This window comes from Camellia sinensis, chromosome 3, assembly GCF_055761805.1.
Source record: "Camellia sinensis isolate YWXY chromosome 3, ASM5576180v1, whole genome shotgun sequence".
Classification (NCBI taxonomy): Eukaryota; Viridiplantae; Streptophyta; class Magnoliopsida; order Ericales; family Theaceae; genus Camellia; species Camellia sinensis.
The window spans coordinates 118,907,148-118,926,623 of record NC_138963.1 but is presented as its reverse complement, the minus strand read 5'-3'; the positions used below and the strand labels follow the sequence as shown (position 1 = coordinate 118,926,623).

Sequence of the window (19,476 nt, the reverse complement as noted above, 5' to 3'; positions counted from 1 at the left end):
TTTTTGGCTTTTTACGAAAAGATATGCAAAAAGTAGAGAGAAAAGAGAATCTTTGACTTTTTGGTATGGGTTGTTGGCTTTTTTGCTAATTTAATAATTTTTTGGCTTTTTGACAAAAAAGAAGGGTTCCCAAACGAGGCCTTACTCGTGATTTAAATTGTAGCGTGACGTTTTTTTTCCTGATCGTTGTCTTTTTCAGGATCTTATCACGAAGAAGAGGATTGCTAATGGTAGAGAGGAACATGGTCTCTACATTCTGGATTAGACATACCAGTGTTTTTTAAGGCGAAAAGCGAACCGATGCGACAAGGTCTCCTAATGCTTAAGCGCGAGGCGATAAGGCAAGGCGAGGCGAGGGCTTCATTGAATTGAGGCGACCAGAAATGATATTTTTTTTAAATAAATGGTATAGACAAAAATATAAATATTTTCAAGAACCATAATGCAGTTATCATTCCAAATGCTAAATATCCATAAACAAAAGAAAATATCCAACAAAGACAAATACAATCCACCCATCCAAAAATTCTAAAAATCATCTTCAACATCAAGCAAATGAACTTCTTCTTCATTATCATTGGCTTCAGCATATCCCTCTGCATGTTCTTCCTCTCCCCATCTGAAATTGACTCTTCCTCATCAATAAGTTGCAATCTAGGTCTAGATTTTGAAGTTGAGCAACCCCTTTCTATTGCCCTTGTTGATCTAGTTCTTTGGCTACTTTCCTCAACTCCAGCAGTTCTAGCAACATCATCCCATGTCAAAGTATCATCCTCAAAGACAAGTTCCTCCTCCATCCTCCCAACCAACCACTCGTTACTTTCATCAATATCCGTCAAAGCAATGGGATCAATAGTGTCACGGGAATTGTATCGACATCTCAATGCTCTATTATACTTGACAAATACCAAATCATTCAGACGTTTTTGAGCTAACCTATTTCTCTTTTTGGTGTGAATCTGCAAAAATTCAAACCAAATAAAAATATTAAAATTTTTATCTAGGTATTAATAAATTTATTGGTATTCATATTCACTATAGTTAAAAATAGGTATTCACATGTTCAAACACACTCCAATTCTGCTCACATCCAGATGAGCCACAAGTTAGACTAAGAATTTTGATGACGAATGTTTGCAAATTTGGCCTTTCAAAACCATATGCACTCCACCAATCAGCTGTTGATTATAACTAACCAAAATTACGTAAGTATAAAATATAGATCACTTGGTGCCCTTGTAGTTCTTTGTCTAATGGCCAAAGCCATCCCAAAGAGACCTTCAGCTTTCTTATAGGTAGTCAACTCTGCGCAAACTTTATCTTATGTCTCATTGTTTGGGACCAACCTTTGTATGCATTTATACAGGCCTGACATGACTTCCTTATCTTTCTCAATATTCGGATTTGCGTAAAAATACTCTGGGTTTAAATAATACCCAGCTGCATGCAAAGGCCTATGCAATTGAACATGCTGAAAATTTGTGTTAATGTATATAATAAGATAGTGGCATGTATATAATATGATAGTGGTGTTGGTGGCAGATAGTGGCATGTATAGAATATGATAGTGGTGTTGGTGGCAGATAGTGGCATGTATATAATATGATAGTGGCAGATAGTGGTAATATATAATATGTAAGTGGCATATAATGGGTTATAATGATGTTTGTAATATCTCCTATATAAGGAGTGTCATTTGGTCTTGTAAGATAAGAAGTTTTGAATATAACAGAAATATATTCCTTCTTCCTCATATTTTCGGAGTTCTTCCTCATATTTTCTAAGTTGGTATCAGAGCAACAAAAAACACAACAGCCCTAAACCGTCATGGCCATGTCGGAAGTCACGTCCGAAACCACTTCAACCCTTGCCGCTGCCATTCCGGTGAAAACGTCCAGCTCTCACTCTGTCCAAATCACCACCATCTGCCTAAATGGTGATAATTTTCTCCGCTGGTCACAATCTGTCCGGATGTATATCCGTGGGCAAGGAAAGATCGGTTACATCACTGGTGACAAGAAGGCTCCTGCTGTTAATGATCCGCTGTTCGACAGTTGGGACGCTGAAAACTCCATGGTTATGACATGGTTGGTCAATTCCATGGAGGAGGATATAAGCTCTAATTACATGTGCTATACTACTGCACAAGAATTGTGGGATAATGTTAGTCAGATGTATTCTGACCTAGGAAATCAATCTCAAGTTTTCGAATTAACTTTGAAGTTGGGAGAGATTCGTCAAGGAGATGATTCCGTCACCAAATATTTCAATTCGTTGAAAAGGTTGTGGCAGGATCTTGACATCTTCAACACATACGAATGGAAATCGGTTGACGACTGCAACCACCACAAGAAAACTGTGGAAGACAGCCGTATTTACAAGTTTCTTGCCGGCCTCAACATTGAGTTCGATGAAGTGCGAGGAAGAATTATTGGCAGACCTCCTCTCCCATCCATTGGCGAAGTATTTGCCGAAGTCAGAAGGGAAGAGAGCCGAAGGAGCGTCATGCTTAAGAAAAAAGGTGCTGGTGAATCAATTGAAATTTCTGCTTTAATTAGCGATGCTGCGGCCAACAAGGCTGCAAATTACCAGCTCAGGTTTGATGATAAGCCACGGGTCTGGTGTGATTTTTGCAACTAGCCTCGCCATATACGCGAAACGTGTTGGAAGATCCATGGCAAACCTGTCAACTGGAAAAGCAGCAAACAATGAGAGAAGAATCGTGGCTTTCCTACCGCTAATGAAGCCGATTCAGGTCCCTTCAACAAAGAGCAGATTGATCAACTCTTAAAGCTGATAAAATCCAACTCCTCATCCGGTACTCCTAGTGTTTTGTTGGCACAAACAGGTAGAAATCCTAAAGCCTTCTCTTGCCTAAACTTCTCTCCATGGATCATAGATTCCGGTGCCTCCGATCACATGACTAGTTTTTCCCATTTATTTAGTACCTATTTCCCTTGTTCTGGTCATGACAAAATCAGAATAGCCGATGGTAGTTTTTCACCTATTGCAGGAAAAGGATTTATTAAACTAACTGAGAAAATTAATCTCAATGCTGTTCTTCACGTCCCCAACTTAGCCTGTAACCTTTTGTCTGTCAGTAAACTATCTAAGGATTCTAATTGTCGTGTTACATTTTTTGAATCCCATTGTGAATTTCAGGACCAGAACTCGGAGATGATGATTGGGCGTGCTAGGATGCTTGAAGGTCTTTACTACTTTGATGAAGTACCTGTTAGTAATAAAAAAGCTCAGAGCTTTAATAGTACTAGTCAATCTCTGTTCGAGAAAAAATAATGCTATGGCACTATAGGCTAGGACATCCTAGTTTTCTTTATCTGAAACATTTATTTCCAGAATTATTTAAAGGGATTGATTGTTCTTCTTTTCATTGTGAAAGTTGCATTTTTGCAAAATTTCATCGCTCTACTTATTTGCCAAAATCTTACCAGGCTTCCAAACTTTTTTATTTGATTCATAGTGATGTTTGGGGCCCTTCTAAAATCACTACTCTTTCTGGTAAAAGATGGTTTGTTACATTTATTGATGACCATACCCGCTTATGTTGGATTTATTTGATGAATAAAAAATCTGACGTGAAAAATTTATTCACAAATTTTTACAATATGATTGAAAACCAACTTCAAACCAAAATTGGTATTTTACATTTTGATAATGGAACAGAATATTTCAATGAGCAATTGGGTGAGTTTTTGAAAAAAAAAAGGGATTTTTCATCAATCTACATGTCGGGATACCCCTCAACAAAATGGCATTGCAGAACGAAAAAATAAGCATTTACTTGAAGTAGCACGTGCTATAATGTTTTACATGCATGTTCCTAAATATTTATGGGATGAAGCAATTTTAACAGCCTCTTATTTGATAAACAGGATGCCTACAAAGGTGTTAACATACAAAACAACTTTTGATTGTCCCAAAACTTTTTTTTCCTGACACGAGGTTGTTTTCTGATTTACCCGCCAAAGTTTTTGGATGTACTGTCTATGTTTATGTTCCCAGTCAATTTCGTTCAAAACTTGACCCCCGTGCTATAAAATGTGTTTTTTTGGGTTATCCCTCAAACAAAAAGGGGTATAAGTGTTTCGGTCCTCAAACCAAGAAATTTCATGTGAGTATGGATGTATCATTTGTGGAAACAAAAACCTATTTCCCCAACACTTCTCTTCAGGGGGAGACAAGTGGAGTAGAAGACCATTTTTGGGATATTTCTATCCCGCTCCCCAATGTCATTTATCCTATACAAAAACCACATCTGTCTGATAATGATCACTTAGGAGAACCAAGTTCTATGGTGCCTAGTCAAGAAGATTCTTGTTTAGGGGGAGAAATACTACAAAATGATCTAAATTCTGAGCTTCAGGTTTATACTAGGAAGCGATTTCATCTGAGGAATAATGACCCGAATGTCCATCCTAATGACCCGAATGTCCACCCGAGTTCTGGCATCGAAATTTTAGGTAATCCTATTCCTTCTATTTCCGACCTTGATGTTCCTATAGCAATTAGGAAAGGTGTCCGAAATTGCATTAAACATCCTATTGCAAATTACCTCTCCTATCAAAGACTGTCTAAAAACCATAGAGCTTTCACATCTAGGATTTCACACTTGTTTGTTCCAAGGAATATACAGGAAGCATTGGATGATCCGAATTGGAAATTAGCAGTCATGGAGGAGATGAATGCTTTAAGGAGAAGTGGTACTTGGGAGATAGTTGATCTACCCAAAGACAAGAAAACAGTTGGGTGTAAATGGGTGTTTACGATAAAATGTAACGCAGATGGAAGCGTTGAGAGATACAAGGCGAGACTGGTGGCTAAAGGCTTCACTCAAACTTATGGGATCGACTATCAGGAGACGTTTGCTCCTGTTGCTAAAATAAATTCCATCAGAGTACTGTTATCTCTTGCAGTAAATTCAGATTGGCCTCTACATCAACTTGACATTAAAAATGCATTTCTCAATGGTGATCTTGAAGAGGAGGTGTTAATGAGCCTACCGCCGGGATTTGAGCAGACTTGGAAGCGACAGAGTATGCAGATTGAACAAGTCATTATATGGACTCAAACAATCACCAAGAGCGTGGTTTGAACGCTTTGGGAAGGCAGTTATCAGTTGTGGCTTCTCACAGAGTCAAGCAGATCACACAATATTTTATAAACATTCAAAAGACAGTAAAATTGCAATTTTGATTGTTTATGTTGATGACATCATTTTAACTGGTAATGATGAAGCAGAGTTAGCAGCCCTCAAAGAGAAACTCGCAAAAGAATTTCACATTAAGGATCTGGGAGCCCTCAAGTATTTCCTCGGAATGGAATTTGCAAGATCCAACGAAGGTATATTCGTTAATCAGAGAAAATATGTTCTTGATCTCCTTGGAGAAACAGGTATGCTTGGTTGTAAGATGGTGGAGACTCCGATCGAGCCTAACTTGAAGTTACAAGCTGCTAAGGCTGAAGAAGTCAAAGAGAGGGAACAATATCAGCGACTTAGAGGAAAATTGATTTACTTGTCTCATACGCGGCCTGATATTGCCTTTGCAGTCAGCATAGTAAGTCAGTTCATGCACTCACCAGGGGCAGAGCACTTTGAGGCCGTTTATAAGATCTTAAGATATTTGAAAGGAACTCCAGGGAGAGGTTTACTGTTCAAGAAACATGGACATCTTCAAGTTGAAGTATACACAGATGCAGACTGGGCAGGAAGTGTTACAGACAGGAGATCAACATCCGGATACTGCTCCTTTGTAGGTGGGAACCTAGTTACATGGCGGAGTAAAAAACAGAATGTGGTAGCTAGAAGTAGTGCAGAAGCAGAGTTCAGAGCTGTTGCCCATGGAATCTGTGAAGTAATGTGGATTAAAAGAATTCTGGAAGAATTAAAGCTTTCTCACCCGACACCTATGAAGGTCTATTGTGACAACAAAGCAGCTATATCTATAGCTCATAATCCAGTTCTACATGATCGCACAAAACATATAGAAGTGGATAAACATTTCATCAAGGAGAAAATCAATGCTGACATAATCTGTATGACCTACCTTCCAACAGGTGAACAATTAGCTGATGTGCTAACGAAGGGACTACACAAGAAGCAATTTGATAAGCTGACTAGCAAGCTGGCTATGGACGATATCTTCAAACCAGCTTGAGGGGGAGTGCTGAAAATTTGTGCTAATGTATATAATAAGATAGTGGCATGTATATAATATGATAGTGGTGTTGGTGGCAGATAGTGGTATGTATAGAATATGATAGTGGTAATATATAATATGTAAGTGGCATATAATGAGTTATAATGATGTTTGTAATATCTCCTATATAAGGAGTGTCATTTGGTCTTGTAAGATAAGAAGTTTTGAATATAACAGCAATATATTCCTTCTTCCTCATATTTTCAGAGTTCTTCTTCCTCATATTTTCTAAGTGAACATTCCATCTATTGTCAATTATTTCAAAAAACTCCTTGTACTTCTCTTCATTTCCATTAAATGATTTTGCAATGGCTTCTTTAGCCCTATCCATTGCCTCATAAATATATCCCATGGGAGGCTTTCTCTCACCATCAACCAATCGCAGTACACGAACAAGAGGACTTGATATTTTGAGAGCATAAAGAACAGTGTTCCAAAAAGAAGGCATTAATATGACTTGTGCTGTCTTTTTACTCTGTGGTTCTTTCGCCCATTTGCTTGTGGTCCATTCCTCTGAAGTGAACATCTTCTTCAAGTTAGTTTGTTGTTGATGTATCCTTGATAAAGTTAGAAAAGCAGTTGCAAATCGAGTTTTTTTTTGCTAGCTTGATCAAATCTTTGCACTGGGTAAATTGCCTCATCATATTCAACAAACTAGAGCGGTTCACAATATAACCATGCACTGCAATTGCCTTTTCAAATGTTTTGTTGAAGTTGGGAATTTTGAAAACGTCCTCCAACATCAAGTCCAAGCAATGAGCTGCACATGGTGTCCAATACAATTGTGGCCGCTTTGCCTCCAAAAACTTCCCTATTACAAGTTTAAAAAAAAAAAAAAGAACGAGTTTTTAATATAAGAATTGCATATTCATATTGTAAGTACTAAGTAAATGTATACTACTAAGTTACTAACCTGCCAACACATTTGCTGAGGCACTATCTGTAACAACTTGAACCACGTTGGCTTCACCAATACGCTCCACAAAGTTGTCAAGCAATTCAAACATCTTATTTGCATCTTTGGATAAGCTAGAAGCATCAACAGATTCAATAAACATTGATCCTCTTGGGCAATTAACCAAAAAATTAATTAATGCCCTGTTTCTTTTGTCCTTCCACCCATCGGCCATTAAAGAGCATCTATATGTTACTCAATCTTTTTTATGATCCTCCATGGTCTTATTTGTGTGCTGCAAATAAGGAACCCGCACCTCGTGGTAGCTTGGTGGTTTCATGCCAAGACCATATTGCCCAAAAGCTTCAACCATTGGCCCAAAACTATTGTAGTTCACAACATTAAAAGGTATACCCGTATCATACATCCACCTCGAAAACCAAACAAGAGCCCGATCTCTCAACACCTTCTTGCTAGGATCATTATCATCAATTCTTGTTTGCTTTCCCTAGGCTTTACGATTTTACACCGCAACTTCCGGATCAGGGGTGAAGTACACATCCATGGGTCCCTTTTGCTTTGGTTGTTTGGAAGCAACAGATTTGGAGGAGTTACTTCCTTGTTCTCGATGGGTAGAACCTTGAGTAGAAACAGGCCTTTTACCATGTTGATTTATCTCAAGAATTTCATCATCATCATCTTCATCATTATCCATCTCATCAAAATAAGGAACCATTCTCAATTGCACCTTTGATTGACTTTTTTGAGACATATAGTCTTTAATCTCATTTTTAACATGAGATGGACATTTTTTACAAGGAACAACATTTTTATAACCACCAGCAAGATGTTGCTTGACTCGATAAACGCCGCCATTCATTTCTTTGTCGCTAAAGTTACAAATGAACTTTGAAAGCTATTGGGGATTTACCATCCGTGCATATTCCCATGCCGGACCTTTTTTGCTTTCACTCGACGTCGACATCTAATTCTATCCAACAAGCAATTCAATGTTTCAGCATAAAGATATTAAAGAACATATTTTTAGTAGCAAAATAATTGAAATTTTTCAGCAAAATTAATTGAAATTTTTTCAACAAAATAATTAAAATTTCAGCAAAATAATTGAAAATTTTCAGCAAAATTACTTGAATTTTTTCAGCAAAATAATTAAAATTTCATCAAAATAATTAAATTTTTTCAACAAAATTACTTGAAATTTTTTCAACAATATAATTAAAATTTCAGCAAAATTAATTGAAATTTTTTCAGCAAAATAATTAAAATTTCAGCAAAAATAATTGAAAATTTTCAACAAAATTAATTGAAAAATTTTCACCAAAATAATTACACAATTAACATAGCAAAATAATTGTAAAATAACACAGAAAAATAATTAAACAAATTAATTGAAAAAAAATTCTGATGGAAAAAAAATAACACAGAAAAATAATTAAACAAATTAAAATAACTAGGAAAAAAGGGGGGGGGGCGACATTGTTCTAGAAGATGAAGTAAAAAATGAAGGAAGGACAGTGTTGAAGAAAGGAAGAAGAAGAAAAGAAGATGAAGAATCAGCGGCAGAAGGAGAGGACGAAGGGGAGAAAGGAGGAAGAAGAAGAAGAAAGGAAGAAGAAGAGCACCTCTGTTAGTCGACTGGAACGATGTCCGAAGAAGGAAGAAGAAGACCCAAGTGAAGTCGACTTCAGGTATGCCTGTCAATGTCGACTGGAATGAAGTCGACTTAGGGTTTTTGACTTCTTATTTAGTAGAAAGCAATTATAAAGTGCAACGCATGTCCATAAATTGCACAACAGTCATCCAAATGAAGGGCCCAGATGATTCGAACTGAAATCAGGTAAAAATCTGGTAAAGCGTTGCTTTGTTTCGCCTCTCGCTACATCACCCAAGCCTCGCTTTAGGCGCTTCTCCTTCGCCTCACCATTTCGCCTCGCCTCACTGTGCATGAAGCGTTACAGCCTCGCCTCGCCTCGCCTCGCCTCGCTTAGCGCTTAGGCGCGCCTCTGATAACACTGAGACAGATAAGCTGGCTCATTTATCTATTCAGTTACCATCCACCAAGGAAGACAGTTGGCTGTGGCACAATCGCTTAGGACATCCCTCTTTCTTATTGCTTAAACATTTATTTCCTTCTGTTTTTTAAAAAAATAATGTGTTAGATTTTTCAATGTGAGTCTTGTCAACTTGAAAAACAACATAGAGCCTCTTTTGCTCCTTCTATTAATAAAAGTTTAGTTCTATTTTTTTTTATTCATTCTGATGTGTGGGGTCCATCCCATTTTGTGTCTTTAACCGATCAGAAATGGTTTGTTACCTTCATAGATGATTGTTCCAGGGCCACTTGGGTCTATTTGATGAAAGATAAAAGTGAGGTCTTTTCTGTGTTTCAAAACTTCCATAAAATGGTTTGTACTCAGTTTGGGGCGGTTGTCAAAATTTTACGTTCTAATAAAGGGGGGGGGGGGAATATATTGACTCTGGTCTTGCTTTTTACTTCGCCACTCATGGTAGCATTATTTACCAGCCTTCATGCACTAATACCCCTCAACAAAATGGTGTTGCAAAACGCAAAAATTTCCATCTCCTTGATGTCGCCTGTTGTCTATCCTTTGAGATGCGGGTTCCTCGATCCTATTGGGGGGAAGCGGTTCTCACTACCGCTTATTTGATTAATCGTCTTCCTACACAAGTCCTTTACAAGCAAACACCTCTTCAAGTTTTGTTTGAGTCTACCCCTTCTAAGTTCTCCATTCCTCCTAAGACTTTTGGTTGTATTTGCTTTGTCCATAATCATTCACCCACTCATAGTAAATTGGATCCTAGGTCTCTAAAGTGTGTTTTCCTGGGTTATTCTGCCACCAAAAAGGGTTATAAGTGTTATCATCCTCCCACTCGCAAGTGGTTTGTCTCCATGGATATCACTTTCTTTGAGTCTTAGCCCTATTTTCCGACCCTCCCGGTATCATAGTCATCCCTCAGGGGAGCCTTGGTGAAAAGAGATTCCTATTCCACTTCCGCAAAGGGTTGAACAGTTAGAGGATGATGAGCTAGTAGTTGTTGAGGAAAAGGAAGCAGGCAAAGTTTATATCAGGAACAAGGACATACAACAAGTCACCTGGATGCAAGAGACTACTTTTCTTCCTTTACTGCCGACTACTTTTCTTCCTTTACTGCCAACTTCTTCTCCGGATGAGTGTCCAGAGTCACCCACCTCTCCTAAGAGTCTAGGCAATTCTGATTCTAGTGCTTCTCTTCCTGCTTTTTCAGATTTTGACGTTCCCATTGCTAATAGGAAGGGAGTTAGGTCATGTACTTAACATCTTATTAATAATCCTGTCTCTTATTTTCATCTATCTCCTTCATATAAAGCTTTTCTGTCTAAAGCATCTTTTGTGAGTCTACCTACCAATTTTTAGGATGCTTTATCTATTCCTGAATGGAAACATGCCATGATAGAAGAGATGAGAGCTCTCAGCAAGAGTGGCACTTGGCAGTTAGTGAAGTTACCTAGAGGCAAAAATCCAGTTGGGTGTAAGTGGGTGTACACGGTAAAACGCAAAGCAGATGGTTCCACAGAATGATACAAAGCAAGACCGGTTGGTATGGGCTTCACTCAGACTTATGGGGTGGATTACCAAGAGACATTTGCATCGGTTGTTAAGATGAATTCTGTGAGAATCTTACTCTCTCTTACTGCAAATTTGGATTGGCCACTTCATCAGTTTGATATGAAGAATGCCTTCCTTCATGGAGGCCTAGCAGAAGAGGTCTATATGGATATTCCTCCTGATTTTACGGATGCTAAGTCCAACGGTAAAGTATGCAGGCTTTGAAAGTCACTTTATGGGCTAAAGCAATCTCCTAGGGCTTGGTTTGAAAGGTTTGCTCAAGCTATGCTGAAATATGGGTTCAAGCAAAGTCAAGCTAATCATACTTTGTTTGTGAAACACTCCTCATATGGTAAGACCACAGCTCTTATTGTCTGTGTTGATGATATTGTTTTGACAGGAAATGATGTTGAGGTGATTCCTCGTTTGAAAAAATAGTTAGCCAAAGAGTTTGAAATCAAAGACTTAGGCTATTTGAAGTATTTTTGGGCATTGAAGTAGCTCGGTCAAAGGATGGCATCTTCATATGCCAGAGGAAGTATGTACTTGATTTGCTAAAGGAAACTAGAATGCTTAGAGGTAGACCATGTGATGCACCTCTAGAATCGGGCTAGAAACTGAGTGAGGATCAAGAGGGAGATCCAGTGGACAGGGGGAGATACCAGAGACTAGTGGGCAAGCTCATATACTTACCTCACTCCTGTCCAGACATTGCCATTGCCGTGAACATGGTGAGCTATTTTATGCATGCTTCTAGAACTTCCCACTTGTAGGCAGTTATGAGAATCCTGAGATACCTGAAGTCTTCTCCTAGAAAGGGTCTCTATTTCTCAAAACATGGTCGTCTCAATGTAGAGGCATTTCCTGATGCAGATTGGGCTGGATCAGTCACTGACAGACGATTAACTTCCAAATACTGCACATTTGTGGGTGGCAACCTAGTCACATGGCGAAATAAGAAACAGAATATGGTGGCTAGATCTAATGCTGAGAGGGTGTATGTGAGTTACTATGGATTAAACTATTGTTGGAAGACTTGGGAATCCATCAAATTGACGCTATGAAACTTTACTGTGACAACAAGGCCGCAATCAACATAGCTCATATCCCAGTTCAACATGATAGAACTAAACATGTGGAGATTGATAGGCACTTCATTAAGGAAAAACTCACTAATGACATCATATATATACCATTTGTGAAGACTGGAGACTAACTAGCCGATGTTCTCACTAAGGGGCTGGGGAGCAAACCATTTCATGGCATTCTCAACTAGCTGGGCATGAGAGATATCTTTGCACCAGCTTGAGGGGGAGTGTTAGAATAGGAAACGAGTTAGAATAGGAAATATGTGATTGTATTTTCTTCTTCTTTATTCCCTTGATTGGTGTTATGGGTTGAACCATATATTATGCCTTATGACACTCATGTAATTACTCAGTATTATTAATATAAAAGGGAATGAAATCTATTTCATTCCCTAACTATTTCTCTTCTTTAAACCTACAAGAACATCCCTCATGAGATTCTCCAATCTCTGTGCAATAGATGCTAGAATAACAAATAAGGGCATATAATAAGTTGACAAGTTAAAAAGAGTACTTTTGATAATGAGCTTGACCTCTTAGATAGATATTGTCTCTTCCACCCTACCAACCTATTTTGGAACCTCTGAATCATCGGATCCCAAATAGCCCTATTATCCCAGATAGCTTTAGCTTTGAAGGAAGCACCTAGAGGCAAAACCAAATGAGAAGGAATAGGCCCAACCAACTCTACATTCAAAACATCACATAAGGATTTCACATTAGAAAGCTCAACTTAACTTTAAGGCCTGAGACTGCCTCAAAAACATAATAGAAAATACCTCTAGAATAACTGTGTTACATTTTCCCCACAAAAAATGATAGTATCATCTGCATACAAGTGACACACAACTAACTTCAAACAATTCTCTTATCCACCCTAAATTCCTCCAGAAAGCTACCTCCCACCACTTTTTTGATCATACGGCTCAATGTCTACATAACTAGAATGAACAAAATGGATAGGGTCTCCATTATTTGAATCCTTAGTTGTTGAAAAAAAAAAGGCTTGACATTATAGTGGGCTTGTTTGGTGCAGCTTGTCTCAAGCTAAAAGTTGAAAATCAAAAAGCAGAAGCCAAAAGCACCTCTCCCCTAGCTTTTAGATAATCAATTTTTTTTAATTTATTTAGAGTGATGCTAGGGAACCCAAATATCTATCAATTTTTCTACCAAACCTCACATGAGTGTGAGACCCATACACATGTGGGTTTGTGTGGGTCCCACACCCATGTGAGAGGTTTGGTAGAAAATTTGATAGATTATTTGGGGTTCATAATATTTTCCATTTATTTAAGCTATTTCTACCTAATAAGCTGTAAGTATAAGTTGCACCAAATATTCTGGTACAGACTCCTAGAATAAATTAGGTTATAAGTAGCTCAGATAAGTTGCAACAAACTGCCCAAGAGTTCTATTTAGTTTTTCCATCTATAGGTCAGTGTTATCAGAGGCGTGAGTAAGCGCTCGCCTAAGTGCTAAGCGAGGCGAGGCGAGGCGACGATGTAGCGCTTCAGACTCACTGAGGCGAGGCGAAATGGTGAAGCGAAGTTGAAGCGCATGAGGCGAGGCTTAGGCGACGAAGCGAGTGGCGATTCGAAGCGACGCTTCATTAATTTCGGTCTTATTTCAATTCGACAGATCTGGGTCCTCCATTTGGATGACTTTTGTGCTAATTGTGGACATGCAATGCACTTTATGATTGCTTTCTTCTTCATATGTTGACTTTTTCTCAGTCGAAACCCTAAGTCGACTTCCTCTCAGTCGACATTTGCTTCGAACGACTGACTGACTACCTGCGGCTGCTTCTTCCTTCTTCGGACAAAGGTGAGTACCTTCCTTTTTTCTTAGGTGAGTACCTTCCTTTTTTCTTCCTTTCTTCTTCTTCTTCCTTTCTTCTCCTCCTACTGCTGCGTCTTCGTCTTAGTCTTCTTTTCTTCTTCTTCCTTTCGTCTCTTCTTCCTTTCTTATCTTTTTTTTTTTTCACTCTGATTTGAAAAATTATACCCTGTAGGCAGACCTTTTATTTTATTTTATTTTTTAATTAATTAATTTATTTATTTTTAAAAAAAATTTTTTTACTCTGTTGCTTTGAAAAATTATACTCTGTATACTCTCTTCTTCCTTCCTTTCTCTCTCTCTCTCTCTCTCTCTCTCTCTCTCTCTCCTAGTTCTGTTAATTATTTTGTTAACTCTACTTTGTTAATTTTTTTCTCTCCTTGTCTTCTTTCTTTTTTTTAATTATTTTTTTGTGTTATTTTACAATTATTTTTCTGTTTTAATTATATAATTATTTTACTGAAAAAATTTCAATTAATTTTGCTTAAAAATTTCAATTATTTATTAAAATTTTTTCAATTATTTTGTTGAATAATTTCAATTATTTAATGAAAAAATTTCAATTAATTTTGCTGTAAATTTTTAATTATTTTGCTAAACAATTTCAATTATTTAATGAAAAAATTTCAATTGCTTGGTTGGCTAGAATTAATGAAAAAATTTCAATTATTTAGAACCTTTGGATTGTTGAATTGTATTTGTCTTTGTCAGATATTTTCTGTTGTTTATGGATATTTAGTATTTGGAATGATAAATTCATGATAGTTCTTGAAAATATTTATATTTTTGTCTATACTATTTATTTAAAAAAAATATCGTTTGTGGTCACCTCGATTCGATGAAGCCCTCGCCTCGCCTCCTCGCCTTGCGCTTAGGCGTTAAGAGACCTTGTCGCCTCGGTTCGCTTTTCGCCTTAAAAAACACTGCTATAGGTACATGAGCCCACACCCACTATGTGGCATTGCCATATCGCCGCTTCATCACTGTCGGGAGACTTCTCCTAGAAGACTCACATGCCACTTGTCAATCTCCCATAAGGAAACTTATGGGCTCAGTTACTTTTGCAGGCCCCCGCTATGCTTGCCCTTGTCAACATGCTCATTTGAGCTAGCACTATACTTAGATGTGGCACCGTGTTCTCTTGTTTTTTTGGCTTGCTGAGTGCCTTGTCGAGTGAGGCTTCAACCTTGAAGATCCATGACACAACACCTGCATTGTGCTACCTAGACTAATAGAAAGGCCTAGGTACCTTGCTCGGGACCAATGGAGGATTTATGGATTGAAGGCTAGAGTTTAAGGTTGTCTGGACGCTTGCTAACCTCCCCTCAAGAATAAGGGGTGCTTGGATCAATCTTAGAGAGAAGAGGGCCTTTGTCCAAGAGACGCCATACCGTGATGGCTGTATGATACTTTACCTTTGAGCCACTATGCCATCGGCCAACAAGATGTATCATACTCACCAACTATCTGCATGTGATACGTGTCCCAATGTTGTATATTTGATCGAGTTTTTCTCCATTTGCCTAGCCAAGGGAGTTCACCACTTGTCTTCATCTGAGCTGGCTCCCACTAATTTGCCACCATATATAAAGGAAACCTCCATGCATGCAACGGCACACTTAACATCCTCTTGCTCCTCTCCGGATTATAGCTCTCCACTGCAATTCTCTCTCTCTCTCTCTCTCTCTCTCTCTAAAGCCCGCCTTTGTTCTCTCCTCTCTCACCTTTGGTGGTCTCTAGCCATCTTTCTGCCTGCCATATTCCTTACTCACCTCCAACTATCCACACCATCAAACATATGACGTACAAGTACAATTATAAAGCAGTAAGGACAAACAAGAAGTTATGAGCCAATGAATGGGCTTTAAAAAGTTACAGGTTCATACTTACATGTAAATGAGAAGGAAAACATAAACACACCCGACCAAGCATATGTTCAGTTTTCAAAAGCATACTTACACATCCGTACATTTTCTGTTATATTTGTCATATTATGAGAGAGAGGAAGAAGTACCTGAAACTATTTTTCCTGGAAACAATTTTTTTTTTTTTTTTTTTTGAAATGACAATTTGCAAAAAGAAGAAAATAGCTGAAAAGAGAAAAAGAAAAGAAAATTATAAGAAGAAATGGATGTAATGATTGGAATCTGAGTTGGAAATTGAATGTAGAGATGTAAAATGAAGTTGAGAAGGGAGTTCATAGCTTGATTGAAGGAAATCGAATGTAGATTATGGGTTCAAGTCTTGGGACAACCACTTTGTGCACTGTGCCAAAGGTTAGGTATATATTCAATCTTTCCCCTTCCAACCACACATTAATGTGTACTAATTGGGCGTCGTTGTTGTTAGAGCCAAGCAAATTGGAGTTTCTGATCTGAAGACGTAGGCTAATCTATAATGTTGGCCTCCAAATTCATGTAGGATGAAATTGGCCAAGCAGAGTTCTACTAATTTTAAAACTTAAATCAGGTAGGACTGGATGAAATTGTTTAAAGTAAAAAAAAAAAAAAAAAAAAAATCTGAGGAAGTATTTTGGAAAGGATAGTACTATACAAACAAAATTTCTATACAAAAATTGTATACAGAATGATGTGACTCATTTATAGCCATTCATTGGAAATCAAAAAGCTCACTGCTATGAGTCATAATTGCATAAATGCCATTGCTATATCAATTTGTATGACCTTTTTGTATGAAAATTGGGAAATCAAAAGTAAGAAACACTTGGGGGACCTAAAGTACATATGTATAATATTATTGATCATTCATGTCCTTGGATCCTAGGACCCTGGTAGCCGTTGGTCGAACTGTTCAACAAGCATGCACTTCGTATGTCTCCTAGTTCATGTTGGATTACATAGCTTAATAAACTTATTTTAATCATATTACCAGATTTTTATCAATATGGAATTGTAATTAAAAAAAAGCAGGAAATAGAATTTTAATACACAATTACTAATCAAAACAAATATTTAAATAGACGACAAATTGACATATTTTCTTCAGGATGACTCTCTTCCCTAGTGAAGCCATTGCAAATTGATATTGAAGGCCTATATTCTTTTTAACTCTAGTCTTCAAAGCCACAAAGATTGTGTTGTCCAAGTGAAAAGCAACTAAGGTATTTTGAAACTACTGAGCTAAAATGGGTCTAAAAATTTTGAATGCATTTGAGTCTAGGTTTTGTGAACTTACTCAACAAACGGATACTTCAGGAGCGATGAAATTGTTAACCATAAGGTAGTTTTGCAGTGAGAAGCCAAGGGCTAACATATTTTGAGTGAAAAGCATTCTGGAAAGCTTTGATATTAAGTTCAGAAAGCTAAGGCTAACATATTTTTTATGCTGACCGTGATACATAAATTCTTTTTGGCAAGCAGCGGTCCTCAAGGAACAGTTTAACATCGACTTGCGTGTTATGGGTATCACTGGCTCAAGGAGAATGCTTCTGAGTGACACGTAAGTTTTACATTTAAAGGATTTTTATGCTGGGGTTTTTTCCTTTTAGAATGGGTGCGACACAAGTATGGTTCCTTGGTTTTCTAGTTGGGGTGATATGTGTGTGTGTGTACCAATTTTGCACTGAACCAAAAATGGTATGAAGTAGAATGAAAAATGAATCTATGCTCAGATCATGAAGGTTGTAACTCATTTTGGGATTGATGTCAATGAGATGAAGTCTTTACTTTTGGTTTGTGATTACATAACAAATGATGAAGGGAAATCACATCGAACAAATAAACTGCTGTTGCTATTCTTTGATTTTTGAGTTTTTTTTTTTTTTTTTTTTTTTTTTGGTGCTGTTTTTCTTTTTTGTGCGTGTGCGTGTGTGTGGCTGTGAGTGTTCCTTAGGCTCTATGAAGCACGGATACTTCAAAAAGGGTGACGTATCCGTATTGGATACTTATCGGATACCGATACTCTTCGGATACTCGCGGATACGTATCGGATACTTCTTAAAAGTATCAGATACTTCTTAATTAATTTTTTATTAATTTTGAAGTATCGGATACTTAATTTTGAAGTATCGGATATTCGAAGTTATATATTACTTATAATATTTTGTTTAGTTCTTTGATAAGAGGAATATAGTGAGAGTTAAAGTAATAGAATTTGTCAAATTGATGTATCCTTGTTGTCTCTCTCACTTCTCTCTCGCTTTTTCACTCTCTCACGTTTCTTCTCTCTGCTCTCATTCTTTTATTTTTTGAATCCCTTCTTAAATCCCATCTTTCCTTTGCTTTTCAAAAAAATAGTCAAACTCTGCGACCCGGCTAGATAATTCTAACTATTGAATAGAAAGGTGGTGATCTTAAGGCCATGGTTAAGGTTATCAGTCATAGTAGTAGGAATAATGGTACTCTCGCCCTTAGGTGGCTGAGAAGTAGAGGACTCACTAAGGGAATTTGTCATGGATACTCTACTATTTAACTCTCAAGCACAATGCCAATCACAAACCCGAAAGATAATAGTAGAAGAAAAGACACCACTACGCCTATAAAAGCATAAAGAATTAAGGGTTTCCCACCCCCCCCCCCTCTTACTGCCCCTTTTTTGTTTTTCCTTTTGTTTTAAAAGAGAAGAAAAACAGAGAAGAATGAAAGACAAAAAAGAAAGGCACTCAGATTGATAAGGCAGTAGTCAACAAAGGTAATGAAGGCCCCGTCGACCAACCAGAGGCTACCGAATGGCCTAGAGAGAGACAGAAAAGGCCTCCAGGTTTGCCAACAGACCTAGGATGACACGCTAGGACTGCCGATAGGCCTAGAAGAGGACAGAGGAAGCTTTGGCTGGCCTGGGAAAGAGCCGATTGACCTTCTTCTTAACTGGGCAAGGGCCGAATGGCCAGAAACTTTCTTCGGTTGGCCTGGGTGGGGGTCGACTGTCCCAGGCAAGGGTCTGGGTGGCCTGGGGAGTCCTGCGGTGGAAGAAGGTGACCGTGCTTAGGTTTCTCCCACTAGTTCTGATACCATGTAGGTTTAAATAAGAGAAAGAGTTAGGGAATGAGATAGATTTCATTCCCTTTTATATTAATAATACTGAGTAATTATAGGAGTGCCATAAGGCATAATATATGGGTCAACCCATTACACCAATCAAGGGAATAAACAAGAAGAAAATACAATCACATATTTCCTATTCTAACAATTCTTTGGTGTGGCCTACGGAAGGAGTTTAAGTAACCATTTGGGGGATTAGGACACAATTTGTGCTCCTATCAATGAGGGGGCCTAGGCATTAGGAAGCTTGAAATCGTTAATCAGGCATTATTAGGCAAGTGGTTATGGAGGTTTTCTTGTAGTTAAGAGAAGTAGTGAAAGGTGGTGACTTCAAAATATGAGAGGAGTTAGGGCGATTGGACCTCTCTTGATAATTATGTCTTAGGTAGGCCTTCGAAAGGTATTGGGAAATGTTGGGACTTTGGTAGCAAGAACTCCTACTTCGATGACGTTTCTCACTCAAAAACGTGCTTTTGAGCGAAACTAGTAAGAAACTTGCTCCCGTCGAGGAAAAAATACTCGCTTCTAATTGAGATAGAATCTCTCAAACATATAAATCTCACATATAAAATAAAAAATAAGTATAAATAAAAACTCAAACTTATTTTAGTAATTTCTATTTACATAATATTTATTTGTACTTAACAAAGATAATTCGTAATTGACATCAATCTCTAATATGTGTTCATATTTTAACATATATATTATAACTAAGCAAAAAAAATAATTGTTAGAATATATTTATATATTTAATATATAAAATATAGGCGTTTCTAGCCTTAAAAACTTCTACATACCTTTGCTCCTCTG

The 19,476-nt window shown here is 37.7% G+C and overlaps 2 protein-coding genes across 7 annotated transcripts in view; one reads left to right on the top strand and one right to left on the bottom strand.

The window, feature by feature from the left end:
• LOC145822745 (bifunctional aspartokinase/homoserine dehydrogenase, chloroplastic-like) overlaps nucleotides 1-325 on the top strand; it is a 28,009-nt gene extending 27,684 nt beyond the window's left edge. Inside the window, exon 12 of the mRNA XM_082920594.1 lies at nucleotides 200-325. Within this exon, the coding sequence (XP_082776720.1) occupies nucleotides 200-265 (66 nt within the window). The 3' untranslated portion in view covers nucleotides 266-325. The remainder of the gene's footprint in view (nucleotides 1-199) is intronic.
• LOC114276858 (bifunctional aspartokinase/homoserine dehydrogenase, chloroplastic) overlaps nucleotides 1-19,476 on the bottom strand; it is a 76,808-nt gene that overhangs the window by 33,539 nt on the left and 23,793 nt on the right. For 3 of the 6 annotated variants that reach the window (XM_082920584.1, XM_082920585.1, XM_082920588.1), the window contains one exon: nucleotides 360-959. The exons of 2 other annotated variants lie outside the window; for them this stretch is intronic. In XM_082920584.1, coding sequence (XP_082776710.1) covers nucleotides 396-959 — 564 coding nt within the window. In that variant the 3' untranslated portion in view covers nucleotides 360-395. Of the gene's footprint in view, nucleotides 1-359; nucleotides 960-8,083; nucleotides 8,105-19,476 lie in introns of those variants that run through there. One more of the 6 variants, XM_082920592.1, reaches the window with a different exon arrangement.